This window comes from Ranitomeya imitator, chromosome 1 (genome assembly GCF_032444005.1).
Source record: "Ranitomeya imitator isolate aRanImi1 chromosome 1, aRanImi1.pri, whole genome shotgun sequence".
NCBI lineage: Eukaryota > Metazoa > Chordata > Amphibia > Anura > Dendrobatidae > Ranitomeya > Ranitomeya imitator.
This window is the reverse complement of record NC_091282.1, coordinates 936,599,706-936,623,060: the sequence shown is the minus strand read 5'-3', so window position 1 is coordinate 936,623,060 and position 23,355 is coordinate 936,599,706. Positions and strand designations below refer to the sequence as shown.

The following is a 23,355-nucleotide window of genomic DNA, read 5'->3' as shown; positions in this document are numbered from 1 at the left end:
CAGAGCCTTTGGCTTAGGTGCCTCCTTCTGGGTATCCAAGTTCCACCAATGTCAGGTGGTCCTTGGTAGTGCTTTCAGGCACGGGTACCTCCTGCTTAGTAACCGGGTTCCAGTAACGTTAGCTGGTCCTTGGTAGTTCCATTGGCTCTTGGACATTCGGCTACCCATCCGGGTTCCAGTACCGTCAGCTGGTTCTCGGCAGTGTCTTTTGCTCTTGTACCTTCTGCTCCCCATCCTGGTTCCAGTAACGTCATCTGGTTCCGGGCAGAGCCTTTGGCTTAGGTGCCTCCTTCTGGGTATCCGAGTTCCGCCAACGTCAGGCGGTCCTTGGTAGTGCTTTTTAGCACGGGTACCTCCTGCTTAGTAACCGGGTTCCAGTAACGTCAGCTGGTCCTCGGTAGTTCCATAGGCTCTTGAACCTTCGGGTAGCCATCCGAGTTCCAGTTCCATCAGCTGGTTCTTGGCATTTTCTCAGCCTTCTTGTACCTTCTGCTACATTTCCAAGTTGAAGACCCTAACGTCGACAACCCGGAAGACCACCCCGATGACGACGACCCAGAAGACCACCCCGATGACGACGACGACGACGACGGCGGAGACGACGACGGCTGAGACGACGACGGCGGAGATGACGACACTGGAGACGAAGACCCTGGAGACGACAACATGGAAGACCGAGAAGCAGAAGAACAAGAGGCTGCAGAACAAAGAGCAGAAGAACATTAAGCATAAGACTTAATATCAGAGCAAAAGATATTATCTAAATTATATGCAGAAGAAGACTAAGCAGTGTATGGGGGTGAGTCCGTTCCTCCTCGTGGTGCCCCTGGATAAAGCCTGATGCTGCAGGCCAAACTGAACGCGGACAAATGTAACTTTTGTGACTGGCAGAACGGAAGGTGTAATCTTCCAACTTTTATAGATAACAACTACGGGAATGCCTGTCACAAATGAGAATATGATGAAGAAGTAGAATAGGAAGAATAATAACAGTGGAATAAAAAGAATATGTAGAATAGGAAGAATAATAATAGTTGAAGAAAATGAATATGAAGAATGTAATAAAAAAAAAATAGGTAGAAGATGAAGAAGAAGATGAATAAGGTGAAGAAGTTGATGTCAAGGATGCTGATGATGATGAAGATGAAAGTGTGGGAAAAGAAAAAAAAAAAAAAGAAAAAAAAGAAGGGGAAGGGCGTGGAATAGTGAAACATCAATATCTGACAAAATAAAAAAAATTTACATACTCAATATCTTTTTCAATCCGAACTTCTTTAAAAAAAAAACAAAAACATGCTATTCTATTTGATTGGACTAATCCTCATTGCCTTTAATGTCTCCGCCACCTCCCCCATACATCCTACATTATTCTTAGTTGTTTTCCTTCAGGTAGAATGAACCTACAAGGAAAGAAAGGGTTTATTTTAATTCCGATATTTTGGTCCCATTGACTTGCATTGGGATCGGGTATCGGTATCGGCGATATCCGATATTTTTTGAATATCGGCCGATCCAAACCGATACCGATACTTTCCGATATCGGAAGGTATCGCTCAACACTACTGCTCATGCTTATCTTCTGCAGCAACGACATAGAAAAACAGGGATGTACAGACTTACTGCACAGGGAGAGCGAAGGCTACTAACAAAAGACTGTAGAGCAGAGCGTGCTCAACCAGCAAAAGATAGACTACTGAAGGAATAAAGGAATTACCCGGTAGCAATGACGGGAATACACTAACACGGCTGCAATTATTTAGTGGACTTATCCAGAAACACCACATTTTTTAAAACCTTATATTACTTAACTTCTCACTGCCTGCACCCCTTGAGAGACTGTTAATTTCCTACATGCGTGTGTAGGAAGATACCTGTCAGTCATTTGCAACGGACAGGGGGAAGCCGACAGGGTCCAGCCTTTCCAACTAGTCTCCCGTGCGACCTGGACCTCAGTGGCTTGAAAAGTATGTTTTTCCATGAAACCGAGTGAAACATACATTGCTGAAATCATACAGCCAGTGTCATGTATCTGCTGTCAGGTTTCTTGAAAGACTCACTGAACCATCAATGAGATCTTGGGAACACCAAGTTTCTTCTCTTAACTCTTCTGTCTGTGAATAGAGTAATTGCAAAAAGAGTATATTATAAATGGGTGCATGTAATTCCCATCTATAGCAAAGCAGTTTTTCTATTTCCTTTTTCTGAATATAAGAAATATTACAAATGCAATGGCTGTAACATTCCTTTCCCGAATCATTATCTGTAAGTACATTAGCTGTGATGCTGATAGACACCATAGAGAGCCAAACTGCTGTGCTACAATGCTTTAGTGCTAAATCATGTTGTAGAAAGAGACGCCTGGGCGTATCCGAGCCCCTCGATTAATAATGTAAATGTTGGTCACAATTATTGGATTCTTCTTGACTAATTATAATATTGTATATTCTTGGCAAGAGCTTGTGTAGTTTAATTTTGGCGAACATTAATCCACCTGTTTGTCAGATGTTAATCTGTAGCTTTAAACTATAGTGCTGAACTAAATTACCATGTCATTCTATCTCAAGTTAGGTTTACTTGTATATTGCTGAGTGATGTGCGAAAATTCACCACAACATGTCAGTTTTTCACAAAATGACCCAAACAATATGGATTGATGAAAATCGCAGACAGCAAACGGATGGCATCAGCATGCTGTCCATGACTATTATTTCTATAGATAGGAGAAGCCTTGTCATTTATTTTTTATTTTTTGATCATTGAAAATCATTGATGCAAAAAAAAAAAACAGTTGCAAAAATGAATATTTGACCAAATCCATGGATTTGGGGAAAAAAAATTGTTCCCAAAGGTGGACAACCCCCCTTCATAAAGAATTATACAGCCATTCTTATATGGGTTTTCACATTATATACGGCTTCCTTATCAAGGCCACGAGATTTATTTATCATTATATGCAGTTTGTATTGTAAAATCTGGTGACAGATCCGTGTCAAGGGTTTTTCCAGTGAATTAATGCATTTTCTTTTATGTGTAAATTAAAATAATTAATTGCCTTGTCTCACACAGGTTGCAAAAAGCCATTTCAAAAAGCAGCAAAATGCTGGGGTCCCATCCATTCCAACACCAGGACAAGCTTTTGGTTATGAAGAAACTGCAGATGGTATCCTTATTAGACAAAGTCCACCTGCCATGGACAATACCCTGGGACCTGCTTTCTACAATCCTGGAAATGTAAGTAGATACAATTAATTGCTAGATGAAAAGTGTGTATATGGGGGATAACAGTTCTCTACAACTTTTCTTGCTTTGTTACTTCTGCTGAGCAGTTCCACCGTTGGCTGGGAAATGAAGACCAACATACTGTATTTATTAATGTAATGACTTTTATAATCTTGAGGATAAGACTGTGAACAAAAATTGATAGATGACTTGTTATTCTTTCCTTTATCAAATTTGATGTAGCAATTACTAAATGAATAGAGTTATCAGCATCTAACTTGCTTGTATGTCCAAATCTGAATGGAGAGGAGGTTGTGCACCATTTCTTGTCTATTGGACTGCCAGGGATAGCTGAACACTACTAGTACAGCTGCCAAGTACAAATTTATTAAAGGGGTTGTCCATTACTTTTTTATCGATAGCCAATTCTCAAATGACTAGGAAGTGGATCTGTAATACTGTGGCCACTATGATTTTGACGGAACTGCACCATTGCGACAGCATTTGAGAACCTCCACCTGGCACCGGTAAACAGCTGATCGGTCGGGGTGCCGAGCGTTGCACCCCTACCAGTCAGATATTGATGGTCTATCCAAAATAAAGTCCATCAAAAAATTGTAGCCAACTTCTTTAAGGGACAAGAGAGTAATAGACATTTTTGAAAAACATGTTTTAATCATTATTATATTGTCTATTTAAAAATAATTTTTTATGGGATTTCCAGGATTTTCCAGGAGGTTTTTGATAAATGTAATCCCCTCCAGCTTAATGGAACCATTCTGATGGTTTCCATCAATCTCTGCCTACTTCTTGCAGTGACCATGCGCCCTACATTATTCATATAACCATCACAGACACGCATTGGCTAATGTAGTGATGCCAGCATGTATGGCATGTGACCGGAATAATTAGTTATTGTATATGATCACTGTAGGAATTAAGCAAAGTGTTACTCACCTGTACAGGCTCCAATGCCAAGCTGTTACCGTTTTCCCTGGCGCTAGCTTTCTCTGCTACCATGCGCAATGGGTTTCCAAAGTAACCTGGTGCACACATCTAATGTCGCACACCTAAGCCCTTTAGTCCGGCTCAGGTGACGTGCCACCTGAGTATTCAGGTAGCTTGGTGCCCTTGCTGCTACCATACTTCTGGACTCTGCAATCTGTTTGTCACAGATGAAACCAGCTCTGCTGAATATTTGCCAAACTGAGGCTCCTGGTGTTGGCCTACATACTTGACTCTGCTCTTCCAAGGAGCCCATCTGCATACTCATCTCTGCTGTTCCAAGGTGGCTTTTATACTCATCCAACATACGTAGCTCTCCCTCCCCTTGACCAAAGTGCCATCCAGAATATTCAGCTCTGTCATTTCATGCCTCAGATACTGTCATTCCTATGTAGCTTTGCTACTCATCCAAATCTACAACTTAGAGAATCCTCCTCCTCAGGTGAGTCTGAGCACAAAATAGCAGGGACCAGACTAATGGTGCCACAGCAGAGGGAGGTTGAAGCGGTGAGCATGATTTTATTTTGTAACCCAGTACCTGCTGTTAAGTATATTTTTATAAATCAAGGAAAACCCCTTTAAGGCCTCATATATGGAGATCTTTAGCCACCTTCCTCCGTATGACTCTGATTTTACATAGAGGTGACTTGCATTATATGCTGTTCATGGAGATGTGAAGCATAAGGAAGCGCCATATGGCAGCACATGAACTGCCAGCACCCTTGTATTGAGGCATGGGTCGTTCTTGTATAATATACTGTGGCTAAAACTCGTTATATCTGTTAGTACAGAATATGCGTCTTTATGTGTAATATGCTGACATTATTTAGAATGAATTAGCTTTCTATCACAGAGGCCTAGGTTTATTTTTGCAGATGCCATCGATCTCCGTTATAAAGTAGTAATTGCACGACTTCTGTTTCTGCACAGTGTGTGCTTGATTATGATTGACCATACACATAGTGTGAACAACCTGGCGTCATTGGCAAAGATGCAGAGTTATTGTTTGCCATACTGTCTAAACTCCATAGAGACTTACAGTATTCTCAAGTGTTGTGTGATAATGATCCAAGTCCATGGAGATTTTTATTTCAGAAGTGAACTCGTTCATTAATCAATGTATAATTCCATGTATTTAACACAGAAAACTCATTTGCGCTGTCAGAGAGCGCAGCATGGTAATGATAATGGTGATAATAGTTTCCTGACCTAATTTTATTAAAATGCATTTAAGCTGGAATAAATATATTAAGCTTATGTAGTTCAATTACAGCGATTTTAATACAACAGGTCTAAATGAACGAGTGCCTGACAAGATACTGGAGGAGACTAAGGGGCCGATTCATCATTGATTTTGCCTTTTGTTCCTTTTTAAAGCTCTTTGGCATTTGCTTTTTTTATGGTCAATCAATGTGTTTTGTCAATTCTAGAAGTTTTTGCCTAAATAGTTGCACATTTTTTGTTCATAGAGTATGTAATCCACTACCTTCTCTGTTGTATTTTTTTCTATTTTTTTGCAGACTAATGTGGCATTTTAAAGGATTGTGCAGGATAAAATTTTAAGGTTAAGTTCCCACATTGAGTTTTTGGTTATTTTTTAACACTATGTATCTTCACTGCACAAAAAACGCAGCTCCTTATGGTTCCAAAGTGGATGAGATTGATATGAATGACATGCCCAATGTACTTTTTTATGCTGTGGTGCTGTCACAACTGTAAGAGGCCACGCGCTCAAAAAGGCTGCCTTGGAAAGTCTTGGCACAAGCCACTCTGGCAGATTCCAGAGGTACCCTGACTTCCCCCTGTAACACCTGTACAGGAATCTAGTCTTACAATGAAGTCTAGTAGATTGCTTTCGTGGAAGGGCTGCTATCCAATAGAGCAAACAAAAGGCAGGAAGGATCGGCAAGCAGCGTTAGAGCCAAGAGGTCACATCTGGAACAAAATCTTAAGACAAGAGGATGGTCAAATTTCACACTGAGGTCTGAAAAAAGGAAGAGGAATCAGAAAACTAAATTACTGGCAGTAGAAGTCAGGAACCCAGGGCTTTAAATGGCATACAGCCTGCCCAAGGCTCTCAGAAAGGAGTAATCAAAAACCCAGACAATTAACCTCATAGTTCCCTGTTCTAGCGGCACCAAAAATCCCAGAAATTAAACAGAACCAATGCTCTAATGCAGTGTTCCCCAACTCCAGTCCTCAAGAGCCACCAACAGGTCATGTTTTCAGGATTTCCGTAGTATTGCACAGGTGATAATTCCATCACCTACACAGGCAATAATTCCATCAACTGTGCAATTCTAAGGAAATGCTAAAACAAGACCTGTTGGTGGCTCTTGAGGACCGGAGTTGGGGAACACGGCTCTAATGCATGACCAGGAACAAAAGCGCGGTGCCGCCTAGTGGCTGATGCAGGTACAAAAGGGACAGGAAGCGGCACAGATGTTACTGGTGTGTTTTTGAAATCCAAACAAAAAAAACTATACAAATACATTGGGATCATCTATCAAGCATATAATTTTTTTTGTATAAACACAATAAGTACAACGACAATGGATAAAACCAATTGAAAAGCCAAACTGCTAAACATGCTAGTCAGTTGTACCCTGAATAAGGTAACAACCTACCCTACTCTGCCAGAAGATAACAAAATTGCAAGGTACTTTACATGATAAACCAGTCACCTTAACATAAACATAATATATAGTGCTCAGCATAAATGAGTACACCCCCTTTGAAAAGTAAAATTTTCATCCATACCTCAATTAACACAAGAACAATTTCAAAAATTTTGCAAGACTAGGTTTCGTAGGATACTTTTTTAACCCATTACATGAATAGTTAATAAGTTGACTTTTATTACAATATCTTCAGTTTTACTAAAATTAGTTGATGGAAAAATGAACACAACCTACATAAAAAACTACTACATCTGGTATTTTGCATGAACTCTATGATTTTTAACCCCTTTACCCCCAAGGGTGGTTTGCACGTTAATGACCGAGCCAATTTTTACAAATCTGACCACTGTCCCTTTATGAGGTTATAACTCTGGAACGCTTCAACAGATCCCAGTGATTTTGACACTGTTTTCTCGTGACATATTGCACTTCATGTTAGTGGTAAAATTTCTTTGATATTACCTGCGTTTATTTGTGAAAAAAATTGGCGAAAATTTCACAATTTTCCAACTTTGAATTTTTATGTCTTTAAATCATAATTATGTCACACAAAATACTTAATAAGTAACATTTCCCACATGTCTACTTTACATCAGCACAATTTTGGAACCAAAATTTTTTTGTTAGGGAGTTATAAGGGTTAAAAGTTGACCAGCAATTTCTCATTTTTACAACACAATTTTTTTTAAGGACCACATCACATTTGAAGTCACTTTGAGGGGTCTATATGATAGAAAATTCCCAGGTGCGACACCATTCTATAAACTGCACCGCTCAAGGTGCTCAAAACCACATTCAGGAAGTTTATTAACCCTTCAGGTGTTTCACAGGAATTTTTGGAATGTCTTCACAAAAAATTTACTTTAGCTCCAATTTGTTTTATTTTACCAAGGGTAACAGGAGAAAATGGACCCCAAAAGTTGTTGTACAATTTGTTCTGAGTATGCTGATACCCCATATGTAAGCCCCTGATGTGCCTAAAAATTGAACCCCCCCACAAGTGACACCATTTTGAAGGTAGACCCCCTAAGGAACTTATCTAGATGTGTGGTGAGCACCACCAAGTGCTTCACAGAATTTTGTAATGTAGAGCTGTAAAAATAAAAAAATCAAATTTTTTCACAAAAATGATCTTTTCACCCCCAATTTATTTTCCCAAGGGTAACAGAAGAAATTGGACCCCAAAATTTGTTGTGTAATTTGTCCTGAGTACGCTGATACCCCATATGTGGGGGTAAACCACTGTTTTGGCGCATGGCAGAGCTCGGAAGGTAGGAAGGTGCACCGTTTGACTTTCCAATGCAAAATTGACTGGTATTGAGATGGGACGCCATGTCGCGTTTGGAGAGCCCCTGATGTGCCTAAACATTGAAACCCCCAACAAGGGACACCATTTTGGAAAGTAGACCCCCTAAGGAACTTATCTAGATGTGTGGTGAGCACTTTGACTTCCCAAGTGTTTCACTACAGTTTATAACGCAGAGCCATGAAAATAAAAATTCTTTTATTTCCACCAATATTATTTTTTAGCCCCCCAGTTTTGTATTTTCCCAAGGGTAACAGGAGAAATTGGACCCCAAAAGTTGAGTACGCTGATATCCCATATGTGGGAGAAAACTACTGTTTGGGCACATGGCAGAGCTTGGAAGGTAAGGAGCACTGTTTGGAATGCAGACTTAGATGGAATGGTCTGCAGGCATCACATTGCCCCTGATGTACCTAAACAGTAGAAACCCCCCACAAGTGACCCCATATTGGAAACTAGACCCCCCAAGGAACTTATCTAGATGTGTTGTGAGAACTTTGAACCCCCAAGTGTTTCACTGCAGTTTATAACGCAGAGCTGTGAAAATAAAAAATCATTTTTTTCCCACAAAAATTATTTTTTAGCCCCCAAAATTTTTATTTTCCCAAGGGTAACCAGAGAAATTGGACGCCAAAAGTTGTCCAATTCGTCCTGAGTATGCTGATACCCCATATATTGGGGTAAACCCCTGTTTTGGTGCACGGGAGAGCTCAGATGGGAAGGAGCACTGTTTTACTTTTTCAACGCAGAATTGGCTGGAATTGTGATCGGACGCCATGTCGCATTTGGAGAGCCCCTGATGTGCCTAAACAGTGGAAACCCCCCAATTCTAACTGAAACCCTAACCCAAACACACACCTAACCCTAATCCCAACCCTAACCATAACCCTAACCACACCCCTAACCCGAACATGCCCCTAACCCTAATCCCAACCACATCCCTAACCCCAACACACCCCTAACCCTAATTGCAACCCTAACCACACCCCTAACTCCAACACACCCCTAACCACAACCATAACCACACACCTAACCCTGACACACCCCTAACCCTAATTATAACCCTGATCCCAACCGTATATCGAAACCCTAACCCTAACTGTAGCCCTAACCCTTACTTTAGCCCCAACCCTAACCCTAACTGTAGCCCCAACCCTAACCCTAACTTTAGCCCCAAACCTAACCCTAACTTTCCCCCAACCCTAATCCTAACTGTAGCCCCAACCCTAACCCTAACTGTTGCCCCAACCCTAACCCTAACTGTAGCCCCAACCCTAACCCTTACTGTAGCCTCAACCATAACTGTAGCCCTATCCCTAGCTTTAGCCCCAGCCCTAACCCTAACTTTAGCCCCAACCCTAACTTTAGCCCCAACCTGAACCCTAACTGTAGCCCTAACCCTAATGGGAAAATGGAAATAAATACATTTTTAAAATTTTATTATTTTTCCCTAACTAAGGGGGTGATAATAATTGGGATTTGATTTACTTCTATAACTGTTTTTTAGCTGATTTTTATGATTGGCAGCTGTCACACACTAAAAGACACTTTTTATTGCAAAAAATAGTTTTTGCATTTCCACATTTTGAGAGCTATAATTTTTCCATATTTTGGTCCACAGAGTCATTTGAGGTCTTGTTTTTTGCGGGACGAGTTGACGTTTTTATTGGTACCATATTCGGGAACATGACTTTTTTGATCGCTTTTTATTCCGATTTTTGTTAGGCAGAATGAACAAAAACGAGCAATTAGTGAATTTATTTTGGGGGGGCGTTTATACCGTTCCACGTTTGATAAAATTGATAAAGCAGTTTTATTCTTCGGGTCAGTATGATTATAGCGATACCTCATTTACATCATTTTTTTATGTTTTGACGCTTTTATATGATAAAATCTATTTTATATAAAAAATAATTATTTTTGCATCGCTTTATTCTGAGGACTATAACTTTCTTATTTTTTCGCTGATGACGCTGTATGGCAGCTCATTTTTTGCCGGACAAGAAGATGTTTTCAGTGGTACCATGCTTTTTTATATCCCTCTTTTTGATCGCGTTTTTATTCCACTTTTTTTTGGTATGATAGTAAAGCGTTGTTTTTTGCCACTTTTTTTTTTTTTTACAGTGATTGCTGAAGGGGTTAATTAGTGGGACAATTTTATATGTCGGGTCGTTACAGACGCAGCGATACTAAATATGTGTACTTTTATTAGTTTTCTTTTTATTTAGACAAAGAAATGTATTTGTTGGAACAATATATATACGGTATATATTTTTCTTTATTTAGGACTTTCTTTTATACACCTGTAATTTTTTTTTCTTTTTTAGTTTGTAACATTGCCCCAGGGGGGGACATCATACTATAGTGTCAGATCGCTGACCTGACACTTTGCAGTGCACTGTGTCAGATCAGCGATCACACAGGCACTGAAGGAGGCTTGCCGGCGCCTGATCTGAGCAGGCACTTGCAAGCCACCTCCCTGCATTTTGGATCCGGGCCTGCAGGGAGGAGGAGGTAGGAGACCCTCGGAGCAACGCGATCACATCACGTTGCTCCTAGGGTCTCAGGGAAGCACGAAGGGAGCCCCCTCCCTGCGCGATGCTTCCCTGTGCCGCCGGAACGCTGTGATCGCAGTGTTCTGGGGGTTAATGTGCAAGGAGCGGTCCGTGACCACTCCTGACACATAGTGCCGGATGTCAGCAGCGATAGTCACCTGATCGGTGATGACATACTATCCAGTCGGTGGTCATACGGGCCCATACCACCTCAATGGGATAGTACGTCAGATGTCAGAAAGGGGTTAAGGACAGCGCCAAGTTTTCTAGGCATGGAATAAGCAAGTTGTCAACATATTGCAACAGCTCTCTTTTCCATTCTTCAAGAATGACCTCTTAGTTGGTTGGAGAGTGAGGAATAGATCAGGAGAAATACTTGGCCACAGAATCACTTTCATCCTGTTCTTCAGAAATGAAACAGTGGCCTTAGATGTGTATTTTGGGTCATTGTCATGTTGGACAAGTGCATGTGTGTCAAGGACACAGAGTGAGTCTTTCAATATAGAGCAGTACATCTGTGAATTCATGATACCATCAATAAAATGGAGCTTCCAAAACCAGCAGCACTTTTGCAGCCCCACATAAGAACACTGCTACCACATTTCACACTAGACACCATGCAGTTTTTTGTATACCTCACCTTTGTGACCTCCTACATTTTTGAAGGCATTAGTACCAAAAACCTTTATCTTGGTCTCATTACTCCAGGGTATAGCATCCCAATAGTGTTCATACTTGTCAGCATGGGCCCTGGCAAACTGTAGGGGGACATTTTGTGAACGGGCTTTAGGAGCGGCTTCCTTTGTGGATGACACCCATGTTATTCTTCTTCAATGTATGCCATATTGGGTCATAGGAAGCACTCAACCCGGTTTGGATTTCTACTTCTTTAGCTAACTTCAGTGAATGTGGATGTCAATTTTTTTCAACCCTTTTGCTATAAAGTATTCTGACCAGAGGCGTAGCTAGGGGTTCAGCTCAGGGGGGGGCGAGATATCTGAGTGGGCCCCTAACCCCTGACTACAACTACGGTGTGGCACTGTAATTGCGTGTATAAGAACCTCAGCCGATGATCCCCCTGTAACTAAAAAAAACTCCACAAAGACCATCACTACCAGCCCTACGGAACATAGATCACTGCACAGTTACAGATGGTGACTTACCACTGACGTTCTTTCTGATGGAGTCGTCACTTTTCCCGTCTTTTCCAACTGACCCAGACCGACATGACAACTTCTTCTAGCAACGACTCGGCTACAGAGAATACAACAAAGACACATTTCACTTCTCATATTCCAGCCCCATCACCATCTACTGAGCCGCTGCTGCCGTATGTGTCCTTATTACTGCCCCTGATACCCCAATACTGAGCCACTGCTGCCGTATGTGTCCCTATTACTGCACCCGATACCCCAATACTGAGCCTCTGCTGCCGCATGTGTCCCTATTACTGCCCCTGATACCCCAATACTGAGCCTCTGCTGCCGTATGTGTCCCTATTACTGCACCTGATACCCCAATACTGAGCCGCTGCTGCCGTATGTGTCCCTATTACTGCACCTGATGCCCCAATACTGAGCCACTGCTGCCGTATGTGCCCCTATTACTGCACCTGATACCCCAATACTGAGCCACTGCTGCCGTATGTGTCCCTATTACTGCACCTGATACCCCAATACTGAGCCGCTGCTGCCGTATGTGTCCCTATTACTGCACCTGATACCCCAATACTGAGTCTCTGCCGTATGTGTCCCTATTACTGCACCTGATACCCCAATACTGAGCGGCTGCTCCATATAAGTCCCTATTACTGCACCTGCTGTGTGGTACAAAAGCATTGTTCCTCATACTGCTTCACATAGTAATGCCACCATTGTGCTCTTACATACTAAAATGTCTATGTGCCTTCACAGTAGCCCCAAACCCTTTACAGCCCCCACAGTGGTCCCAACACTGTATATACGCCCCTACACTGTATGATGGCCCGACAGCAGCTTCCAAACTGTATATCGGCCCTTGCATTATCTCTCACACTGTATAATGACCCCCGCAGTAGCTCCCATGCTGTATAATGGAACTTGCAATAGCTCCCACTCTTTAGAATCTGGTCACTGTCTGTCCCTGTCTGTGGGCTGCTACTTTTACAGGCCTGATATACTTAACAAAGAGCTAAATAGAAGAAAATAGAAACAGCCAGTGGGTGCGTATAGAGGCCAGTGTATTGGTATAGCTCCCAGAATTTATCCAGGTAAGGCTACTTTCACACTTGCATCGGTATGGGGCCATCGCCATGCGTCAGCCCGATGTACCGCTGGACAGTGTGTTAAATGTAGCACAACGTGGGCAGCGGATGCAGTTTTACAACGCATCCGCTGCCTGTTGTGAATTCTGTGGCTGAATTCACTCCTGTGGTCACAAGTGGTACTGCAGCTTCTGAGCTTCCTCCCTCAGGTGTTCTGGTGAGCTCGTTAACTGCTTCATTACTTAACTCCACCTGATGCTGCTATCCTTGCTCCTTGTCAATGTTTCAGTGTTGGATCTGAGCTTCTCCTGATTGTTCCTGTGACCTGCTGCTCTGTATAGCTAAGTGCTTTTTGCTTTTTTGTTGCTTTTTTTCTGTCCAGCTTGTCTTTTGTTTTGCTGGAAGCTCTGAGACGCAAAGGGTGTACCGCCGTGCCGTTAGTTCGGCACGGTGGGTTTTTTTTTGCCCCCTTTGCGTGGTTTTGCTTTAGGGTTTTTTGTAGACTGCAAAGTTCGCTTTACTGTCCTCGCTCTGTCCTAGAATATCGGGCCCCACTTTGCTGAATCTATTTCATCCCTACGTTTTGTCTTTTCATCTTACTCACAGTCATTATATGTGGGGGGCTGCCTTTTCCTTTGGGGAATTTCTCTGGGGCAAGTCAGGCCTATTTTTCTATCTTCAGGCTAGCTAGTTTCTTAGGCTGTGCCGAGTTGCCTAGGTAGTTGTTAGGCGCAATCCACAGCCGCTTTTAGTTGTGTTTAGGATAGGATCAGGTGTGCAGTCTACAGAGTTTCCACGTCTCAGAGCTCGTTCTTGTATTTTTGGGTATTTGTCAGATCACTGTGTGCGCTCTGATCGCTAAGCACACTGTGTTTCTGGATTGCCTTCATAACACCTGTCATTAGCAAACATAACAGTACAAGGAGCCAACTAATGATTCTCAATAGAGGGAAAGAAAAAGTTCTGACATCATTTTTTTTTTTTTTTTCTGCTCTGTGTTCACTTTTTTTTTTCCCCTAGACATTTGGGTGATTCTGGACACAGGTGTGGAGATGGATATTCAGGGTCTGTGCTCTTCAATGGATAATCTCGTTATAAATGTACAAAAAATTCAAGATACTATTGATCAGAAATCTATGTTAGAACCAAGAATTCCTATTCCTGATTTGTTTTTTGGAGATAGAACTAAGTTTCTAAGTTTCAAAAATAATTGTAAGCTATTTCTGGCCTTGAAACCTCATTCTTCTGGTAATCCTATTCAACAGGTTTTGATTATTATTTCTTTTTTGCGCGGCGACCCTCAAGACTGGGCATTTTCTCTTGCGCCAGGAGACCCTGCATTGAGTAGTGTCGATGCGTTTTTCCTGGCGCTCGGATTGCTGTACGATGAGCCTAATTCAGTGGATCAGGCTGAGAAAAATTTGCTGGCTTTGTGCCAGGGTCAGGATGATATAGAAGTATATTGTCAGAAATTTAGGAAATGGTCAGTACTCACTCAGTGGAATGAATCTGCGCTGGCAGCTTTGTTCAGAAAGGGTCTCTCTGAGGCTCTTAAGGATGTCATGGTGGGATTTCCTATGCCTGCTGGTTTGAATGAGTCTTTGTCTTTGGCCATTCAGATCGGTCGACGCTTGCGCGAGCGTAAATCTGTGCACCATTTGGCGGTACTGCCTGAGGTTAAACCTGAGCCTATGCAGTGCGATAGGACTATGACTAGAGTTGAACGGCAGGAATACAGACGTCTGAATGGTCTGTGTTTCTACTGTGGTGATTCCACTCATGCTATTACTGATTGTCCTAAGCGCACTAAGCGGTCCGCTAGGTCTGCCGTCATTGGTACTGTACAGTCCAAATTCCTTCTGTCCATTACCTTGATATGCTCTTTGTCGTCGTTTTCTGTCATGGCGTTTGTGGATTCGGGCGCTGCCCTGAATCTGATGGATTTGGATTATGCTAAACGTTGTGGGTTTTTCTTGGAGCCTTTGCGGTGTCCTATTCCATTGAGAGGAATTGATGCTACACCTTTGGCCAAGAATAAACCTCAATACTGGGCCCAGCTGACCATGTGCATGGCTCCTGCACATCAGGAAGTTATTCGCTTTCTGGTGTTGCATAATTTGCATGATGTGGTCGTGTTGGGGTTGCCATGGCTACAAACCCATAATCCAATATTGGATTGGAATTCCATGTCGGTATCCAGCTGGGGTTGTCAGGGGGTACATGGTGATGTTCCATTTTTGTCGATTTCGTCATCCACCCCTTCTGAGGTCCCAGAGTTCTTGTCTGATTATCAGGATGTATTTGAAGAGCCCAAGTCCGATGCTCTACCTCCGCATAGGGATTGTGATTGTGCTATCAATTTGATTCCTGGTAGTAAATTCCCTAAAGGTCGATTATTTAATTTATCCGTGCCCGAACACGCCGCTATGCGCAGTTATGTGAAGGAATCCCTGGAGAAGGGACATATTCGCCCATCGTCATCACCACTGGGAGCAGGGTTCTTCTTTGTAGCCAAGAAGGATGGTTCGCTGAGACCGTGTATTGATTACCGCCTTCTTAATAAGATCACTGTTAAATTTTAGTATCCCTTGCCATTGTTATCTGACTTGTTTGCTCGGATTAAGGGGGCTAGTTGGTTCACTAAGATAGATCTTCGTGGTGCGTATAATCTGGTGAGAATCAGGCAAGGAGATGAATGGAAAACTGCATTCAATACGCCCGAGGGTCATTTTGAGTATCTAGTGATGCCGTTCGGACTTGCCAATGCTCCATCTGTGTTTCAGTCTTTTATGCATGACATCTTCCGTGAGTATCTGGATAAATTCCTGATTGTTTACTTGGATGACATTTTGATCTTCTCAGATGATTGGGAGTCTCATGTGAAGCAGGTCAGAATGGTTTTTCAGGTCCTGCGTGCTAACTCTTTGTTTGTGAAGGGATCAAAGTGTCTCTTCGGTGTGCAGAAAGTTTCATTTTTGGGGTTCATCTTTACCCCTTCTACTATCGAGATGGATCCAGTTAAGGTCCAAGCCATCCAGGATTGGATTCAGCCGACATCTCTGAAAAGTCTGCAAAAGTTCCTGGGCTTTGCTAATTTTTATCGTCGCTTCATCTGTAATTTTTCTAGCATTGCCAAACCATTGACCGATTTGACCAAGAAGGGTGCTGATTTGGTTAATTGGTCTTCTGCTGCTGTGGAAGCTTTTCAGGAGTTGAAGCGTCGTTTTTGTTCTGCCCCTGTGTTGTGTCAGCCAGATGTTTCTCTTCCGTTCCAGGTCGAGGTTGATGCTTCTGAGATTGGAGCAGGGGCGGTTTTGTCACAGAGAGGTTCTGATTGCTCAGTGATGAAACCATGTGCTTTCTTTTCCAGGAAGTTTTCGCCCGCTGAGCGTAATTATGATGTGGGCAATCGAGAGTTGCTGGCCATGAAGTGGGCATTCGAGGAGTGGCGTCATTGGCTTGAAGGAGCTAAGCATCGCGTGGTGGTATTGACTGATCATAAGAACTTGACTTATCTCGAGTCTGCCAAGCGCTTGAATCCTAGACAGGCCCGTTGGTCGTTATTTTTTGCCCGCTTCGACCTTGTGATTTCGTACCTTCAGGGCTCTAAAAATGTGAAGGCGAATGCTCTGTCTAGGAGTTTTGTGCCCGACTCTCCGGGTTTATCTGAGCCAGCGGGTATCCTCAAGGAAGGAGTCATTGTGTCTGCCATCTCCCCTGATTTGCGGCGGGTGCTGCAAACATTTCAGGCGAATAAACCTGATCGTTGTCCAGCAGAGAAACTGTTCGTCCCTGATAGGTGGACTAATAAACTTATCTCTGAACTTCATTGTTCGGTGTTGGCTGGTCATCCTGGAATCTTTGGTACCAGAGAGTTAGTGGCTAGATCCTTCTGGTGGCCATCTCTGTCACGGGATGTACGTACTTTTGTGCAGTCCTGTGGGATTTGTGCTAGGGCTAAGCCCTGCTGTTCTCGTGCCAGTGGGTTGCTTTTGCCCTTGCCGGTCCCAAAGAGGCCTTGGACACATATTTCGATGGATTTCATTTCTGACCTTCCCGTTTCTCAAAAGATGTCAGTCATTTGGGTGGTCTGTGATCGCTTTTCTAAAATGGTCCATCTGGTGCCCTTGGCTAAATTGCCTTCCTCCTCTGATTTGGTACCTTTGTTCTTTCAGCATGTGGTTCGGTTGCATGGCATTCCTGAGAATATTGTTTCTGACAGAGGTTCCCAGTTTGTTTCAAGGTTTTGGCGAGCCTTTTGTGGTAGGATGGGCATTGACCTATCCTTTTCCTCGGCTTTCCATCCTCAGACTAATGGCCAGACCGAACGAACCAGTCAGACCTTGGAAACATATCTGAGATGTTTTGTTTCTGCAGACCAGGATGATTGGGTGTCCTTTTTGCCGTTGGCTGAGTTCGCCCTTAATAATCGGGCCAGCTCGGCTACCTTGGTTTCGCCATTTTTTTGCAATTCTGGGTTCCATCCTCGTTTCTCTTCAGGACAGGTTGAGTCTTCGGACTGTCCTGGTGTGGATTCTGTGGTGGATAGGTTGCAGCAGATCTGGACTCAGGTAGTGGACAATTTGATCTTGTCCCAGGAGAAAGCTCAACTTTTCGCTAATCGCAGACGCCGTGTGGGTCCCCGACTTTGTGTTGGGGATCTGGTTTGGTTATCTTCTCGTCATATTCCTATGAAGGTTTCCTCTCCTAAATTTAAACCTCGTTTTATTGGTCCGTATAGGATTTCTGAGGTTCTTAATCCTGTGTCTTTTCGTTTGACCCTCCCAGACTCCTTTTCCATACATAATGTATTCCATAGGTCGTTGTTGCGGAGATACGTGGCACCTATGGTTCCATCTGTTGAGCCTCCTGCCCCGGTTTTGGTGGAGGGGGAATTGGAGTATATTGTGGAGAAGATTTTGGATTCTCGTGTTTCTAGACGGAAACTCCAGTATCTGGTTAAATGGAAGGGTTATGCTCAGGAAGATAATTCCTGGGTTTTTGCCTCTGATGTTCATGCTTCCGATCTTGTTCGTGCCTTTCATGCGGCTCATCCTGGTCGGCCTGGGGGCTCTGGTGAGGGTTCGGTGACCCCTCCTCAAGGGGGGGGTACTGTTGTGAATTCTGTGGCTGAATTCACTCCTGTGGTCACAAGTGGTACTGCAGCTTCTGAGCTTCCTCCCTCAGGTGTTCTGGTGAGCTCGTTAACTGCTTCATTACTTAACTCCGCCTGATGCTGCTATCCTTGCTCCTTGTCAATGTTTCAGTGTTGGATCTGAGCTTCTCCTGATTGTTCCTGTGACCTGCTGCTCTGTATAGCTAAGTGCTTTTTGCTTTTTTGTTGCTTTTTTTCTGTCCAGCTTGTCTTTTGTTTTGCTGGAAGCTCTGAGACGCAAAGGGTGTACCGCCGTGCCGTTAGTTCGGCACGGTGGGTTTTTTTTTGCCCCCTTTGCGTGGTTTTGCTTTAGGGTTTTTTGTAGACTGCAAAGTTCGCTTTACTGTCCTCGCTCTGTCCTAGAATATCGGGCCCCACTTTGCTGAATCTATTTCATCCCTACGTTTTGTCTTTTCATCTTACTCACAGTCATTATATGTGGGGGGCTGCCTTTTCCTTTGGGGAATTTCTCTGGGGCAAGTCAGGCCTATTTTTCTATCTTCAGGCTAGCTAGTTTCTTAGGCTGTGCCGAGTTGCCTAGGTAGTTGTTAGGCGCAATCCACAGCCGCTTTTAGTTGTGTTTAGGATAGGATCAGGTGTGCAGTCTACAGAGTTTCCACGTCTCAGAGCTCGTTCTTGTATTTTTGGGTATTTGTCAGATCACTGTGTGCGCTCTGATCGCTAAGCACACTGTGTTTCTGGATTGCCTTCATAACACCTGTCATTAGCAAACATAACAGCTGCCCATTGCGATTAGCGGGAAGGAGGGGGCAGAGTTTCGGCCATGCATGCGCGGTCGAAAATGGCGGTCACGACGCACAAAAAAAGTTACATTGAACTTTTTTTGTGCGTCGCGTCCGCCAAAAACACTACGCATCCATTGCACGACGGATGCGATGTGTGGCCGTACGTCGCAATGCGTTGCTAATGCAAGTCAATAGAGAAAAAACGCATCCTGCGGGCAACTTTGCAGGATGTTTTTTCTCCAAAACGACGCATTGCGATGTACGCCTAATAACGCAAGTGTGAAAGTAGCCTAAAGGTACCGTCACACATAGCGACGCTGCAGCGATACTGACAACGATCCGGATCGCTGCAGCGTCGCTGTTTGGTCGCTGGAGAGCTGTCACACAGACAGCTCTCCAGCGACCAACGATCCCGAGGTCCCCGGTAACCAGGGTAAACAGCGGGTAACTAAGCGCAGGGCCGCGCTTAGTAACCCGATGTTTACCCTGGTTACCATCCTAAAAAGTAAAAAAACAAACGCTACATACTTACCTACCGCTGTCTGTCCTCGGCGCTCTGCTTCTCTGGTCTGGCTGTGAGCGCCGGGCAGCCAGAAAGCAGAGCGGTGACGTCACCGCTCTGCTTTCCGGCTGACCGACGCTCACAGCCAGAGCAGGAGGAGTGCAGAGCACAGCGCTGGAGGACAGACGGCTGTAGGTAAGTATGTAGTGTTTGTTTTTTTACTTTTAGGATGGTAACCAGGGTAAACATCGGGTTACTAAGCGCGGCCCTGCGCTTAGTTACCCGATGTTTACCCTGGTTACCAGCAAAGACATCGCTGAATCGGTGTCACACACGCCGATTCAGCGATGTCTACGGGGAGTCCAGCGACGAAATAAAGTTCTGGACTTTCTTCCCCGACCAGCGATCTCCCAGCAGGGGCCTGATCGCTGCTGCCTGTCACACTGGACGATATCGCTAGCGAGGACGCTGCAACGTCACGGATCGCTAGCGATATCGTCTAGTGTGACAGTACCTTAACCCTAAAAAAATACTGTTGTCTGAACAAGATCCCAAAGAGGGAAAAGGAAAGGAGCCAACCAGAAGAAAGAGGGGGAGGTAGAATATTACTTCTAAAGAAGAAAGTACACCCCCTGGCTCGTCTACTCCCCTCTTTTTCCCTTCTCCCCCTTTGGGGTCTTGTTGTCCAGACTGAGTATATGTTCAGGGGCCCGCACCATATGTGATTTTCTATACACACTTACTTATGATGCTTTTTTCTTATGTCTGGCTAGTTATCACACTGTATAAACTCACTGAAACTTTTATTTTAATAAAAGGTTTTATAATGGGGGTTTTGTGTTTACAACCTTGGATTTACTGACATGAGATCATACAGACACTGGACTGATAGATCCTGACCCCGGCTATAGGACTGCAATATATATATTATATATATATATATATATATATACATACACATATATATCTATCTCCTATAGCCGGGGTCAGGATCTATCAGTCCAGTGTCTGTATGATCTCATATCAGTAAATCCAAGGTATATATACTGACAAGAATGGTCAGTAATGTGCACTGATAGACGTGACCCCGACTGCAGGACCCCACAGATGAGGATATGTTTCTTTCCTATATATAAAAAGGAGCCGTGTATCCTCATCTGTGGGGTCCTGCAGCCGGGGTCACGTCTATCAGTGCACATTACTGACCAGTCTTGTCTGAGGAACCATTAGATTCAGCTACTCTCCAGTGTCTCAGAGAGTGCAGATACAGTATGTGGCTGGGTCTTCTGGAGAGAAGCAGCGTCCTGTCACCTCCTCCCTGCACAGTGCAGACACCTCAGGCCACTACGGACAGAAGTGTGAGCTGTTATTACAGCACTGTGTCCCCTGTCCTGCTCTCTCTGGAGGGAAGCCCCAGCGCCATGGTCCTGACTTCTCTGCCACAGACACGTTCACTTCACTGAGCGTGCAATGTGGGCGTGTCTGCTGGACACAGGTACAGTGTCAGCACTGGGGGAGGGGGCACAGCTTCACTGCCTGTCTCTAGCCCCTGCCTGAGGTAGAGCAGGGAGATTGTATCTCCTGCTCTATCACCAAGCTAATTAAGTGTAGCTCCAGGTGGGCCCCTGTGAGCTGTGGGCCCGGGGCGGCCGCACCCCCTGCCCCCCTGGTAGCTACGCTACTGATTCTGACTGATAGGTAAAGCGCTTCTGATCTTCTTGTAGCCTTTACTTTTCTTGTGTAAAAAAATTATTTTCTTTCTCAAGTCTTGTGACATTTCTCTTGCATGTGGTGCCATTACTTACAGCATGAAATAGGAGGGGGTTTTCTTTGTTAAGTAGTGGCTTTTATAATTAACTGTCTGCTGGACACCTGCTTAATGAATAATTCGACTTACCTGTGGTTGAGTTCTTGTTATTTTCTGTCAGGTTTTCTGGCAAATCCGTTGGGGTGTACTCATTTATGTTGTGCACAGTACATTAGACAAATTGCATACATTGAGTAATATTTAAATTATCAAATGATGTCTAATGTCAATATCTCAATATGTCACCCACAGAATGGAATAAAGAAGCAAAAGATAAAAAAATAAATATATCATGATTTTTACCTATAGTCAGGGTTTGCTCACCTACAATCTCCTTGTGACAGACAGAGCTCCTTCCCGGCCCGGTTTTTCATGTGGCCTACGGCCACAGCTTCCTTGTAAGATCCCCTGAAGCAGAGGGTTGGGTGTGTCAGTTTGGTTTTGCAAGTGTGCTGAGCAGAAGGCTCTGCAGAGCTCCATCTGTGTGAGGCAACACAGGCAAGGGCAGCTGAAAGGCCTGGCACCCACACGTACACAGCAGTGCAGTCACCCATGGCAACCGGTCTCGGAGGTGGACTGTCGTGTTTTTTCCAGTTGCGATCCAGAAGATATGGTTCCCGGCTGCGATCCAGAGGATATCGTGTGCTTTGTATTGCCGTGAGTTGGACATTAAAACACGTTTTGCTTTGAACTTTGCTGGGTCACTGCCTCATCACTGCACAGTGTGGAAACCTCTACACTACACTGAGCAAACTTGCAAAACTGAATAGCCAATAACAATCAATTTAAAGAAAGAAAATATTGGCACAGATTTTGCCTACATCAAAGACACTAGGTGTAGACTCAACCCGAGAAATCTAGAAGGTAGAAAATAAAGGGTTTGCTCAATACTTTTATTGATGACCTATCAGAAGAATACGTTTTTCATGCCTTCACGCTGGAATGATTTTCATATTTGCGCTTTCATTTTTTTCCACCCCCCCCTTTCTTGGGTCATAACCTTGTTTTTGTGGGATGACTTGCTGTTTTTGAATTACACCATTTATTTTATCATACAATGTGTTGAAAAAAGGGAAACAATTCCAAATGGGATGAAATGTTGAAAAAAAGTGCAATTTTGTCATTGTGGTTTGGTTTTTATCTTCACAGCTTTTATTAGATGCTAAAAATGACCTGGAAACATGATTGTCCAATTGTCCATGATGGTCCAATCAGTGCAATTACAGTGATACTAAACTTGCATAGTTTTTTTCCCCATTTAAGTAGTGAAAATGTTTTTTGTAAGTTGCTAAAAAAATGTTAGTTTGTGTCTCACTCTCTCCTTTGTGAGGACTAGTCATTTTATTCATACAGTTTTGGCGTACATACAACGTTTTGATGGCTTTTTATTGGTTTGTTTTTTCATGGAGATGTGGTGACCTAAGACCTACAATTATGAAGTTTTGATAGACTGGACTTTTATGAAAGCGACAATATAGAATATATTCCTATATTATTCTTTATACTTAGTTACATAGGTTTAAATCTATGATCTTGTGATTGCTTATTCTATAAACTGCAAAACAACAGTGCTATTGTTGCCTCTTCTAGCTCCAACTGAAGAGAATATGAGCTGATCTGCAATAACCAGCCAGTAAACAGCATATAGCTCTGTACACTGCTTACATCCAGGTGCCACCAGAGGTTATAACAGCCGGATCTCCACCCATTGTAGTATATGGTATACACAATATTGTAGTATATAGTAAATGATGGTCTCCTATGAATCCCAGCCTGTCACTGGCCTTCACAGCAGTATCAAAATGACAAATCATAGTGGGGCTTTAACATACCACACGCCTTCAATATTAACCTATTTGTACGCTGTGATTGCGTCGCAGGGGGTGATGGAAGTCGATGACCTCAACATTCAAATGCCACTGTTAGAGACTGCTGCCAAATGCGTTAGATCTCCCTTATGGAGATCTGAGTCCCTGGCAGGCGCCACTTGGCAGTTTAATAGCTGTATTGTTCTGCTCCATGCACTGCATCCATATGCCAGCAGAAGTAATAACAGCTGATCCTTGGAGGTGATAACAGCCGCATACCCTCCCACTGTCCCAGATCTAGCATGATTTTCCTGAATTTGGGGAGCTGT

At 43.5% G+C, this 23,355-nt stretch overlaps 1 protein-coding gene across 3 annotated transcripts in view; it reads left to right on the top strand.

The window, feature by feature from the left end:
• Positions 1-23,355, top strand: part of STPG2 (sperm tail PG-rich repeat containing 2) — a 1,447,347-nt gene that overhangs the window by 113,692 nt on the left and 1,310,300 nt on the right. For all 3 annotated transcript variants that reach the window (XM_069743604.1, XM_069743605.1, XM_069743603.1), the window contains exon 5: positions 3,067-3,231. In XM_069743604.1, coding sequence (XP_069599705.1) covers positions 3,067-3,231 — 165 coding nt within the window. The remainder of the gene's footprint in view (positions 1-3,066; positions 3,232-23,355) is intronic.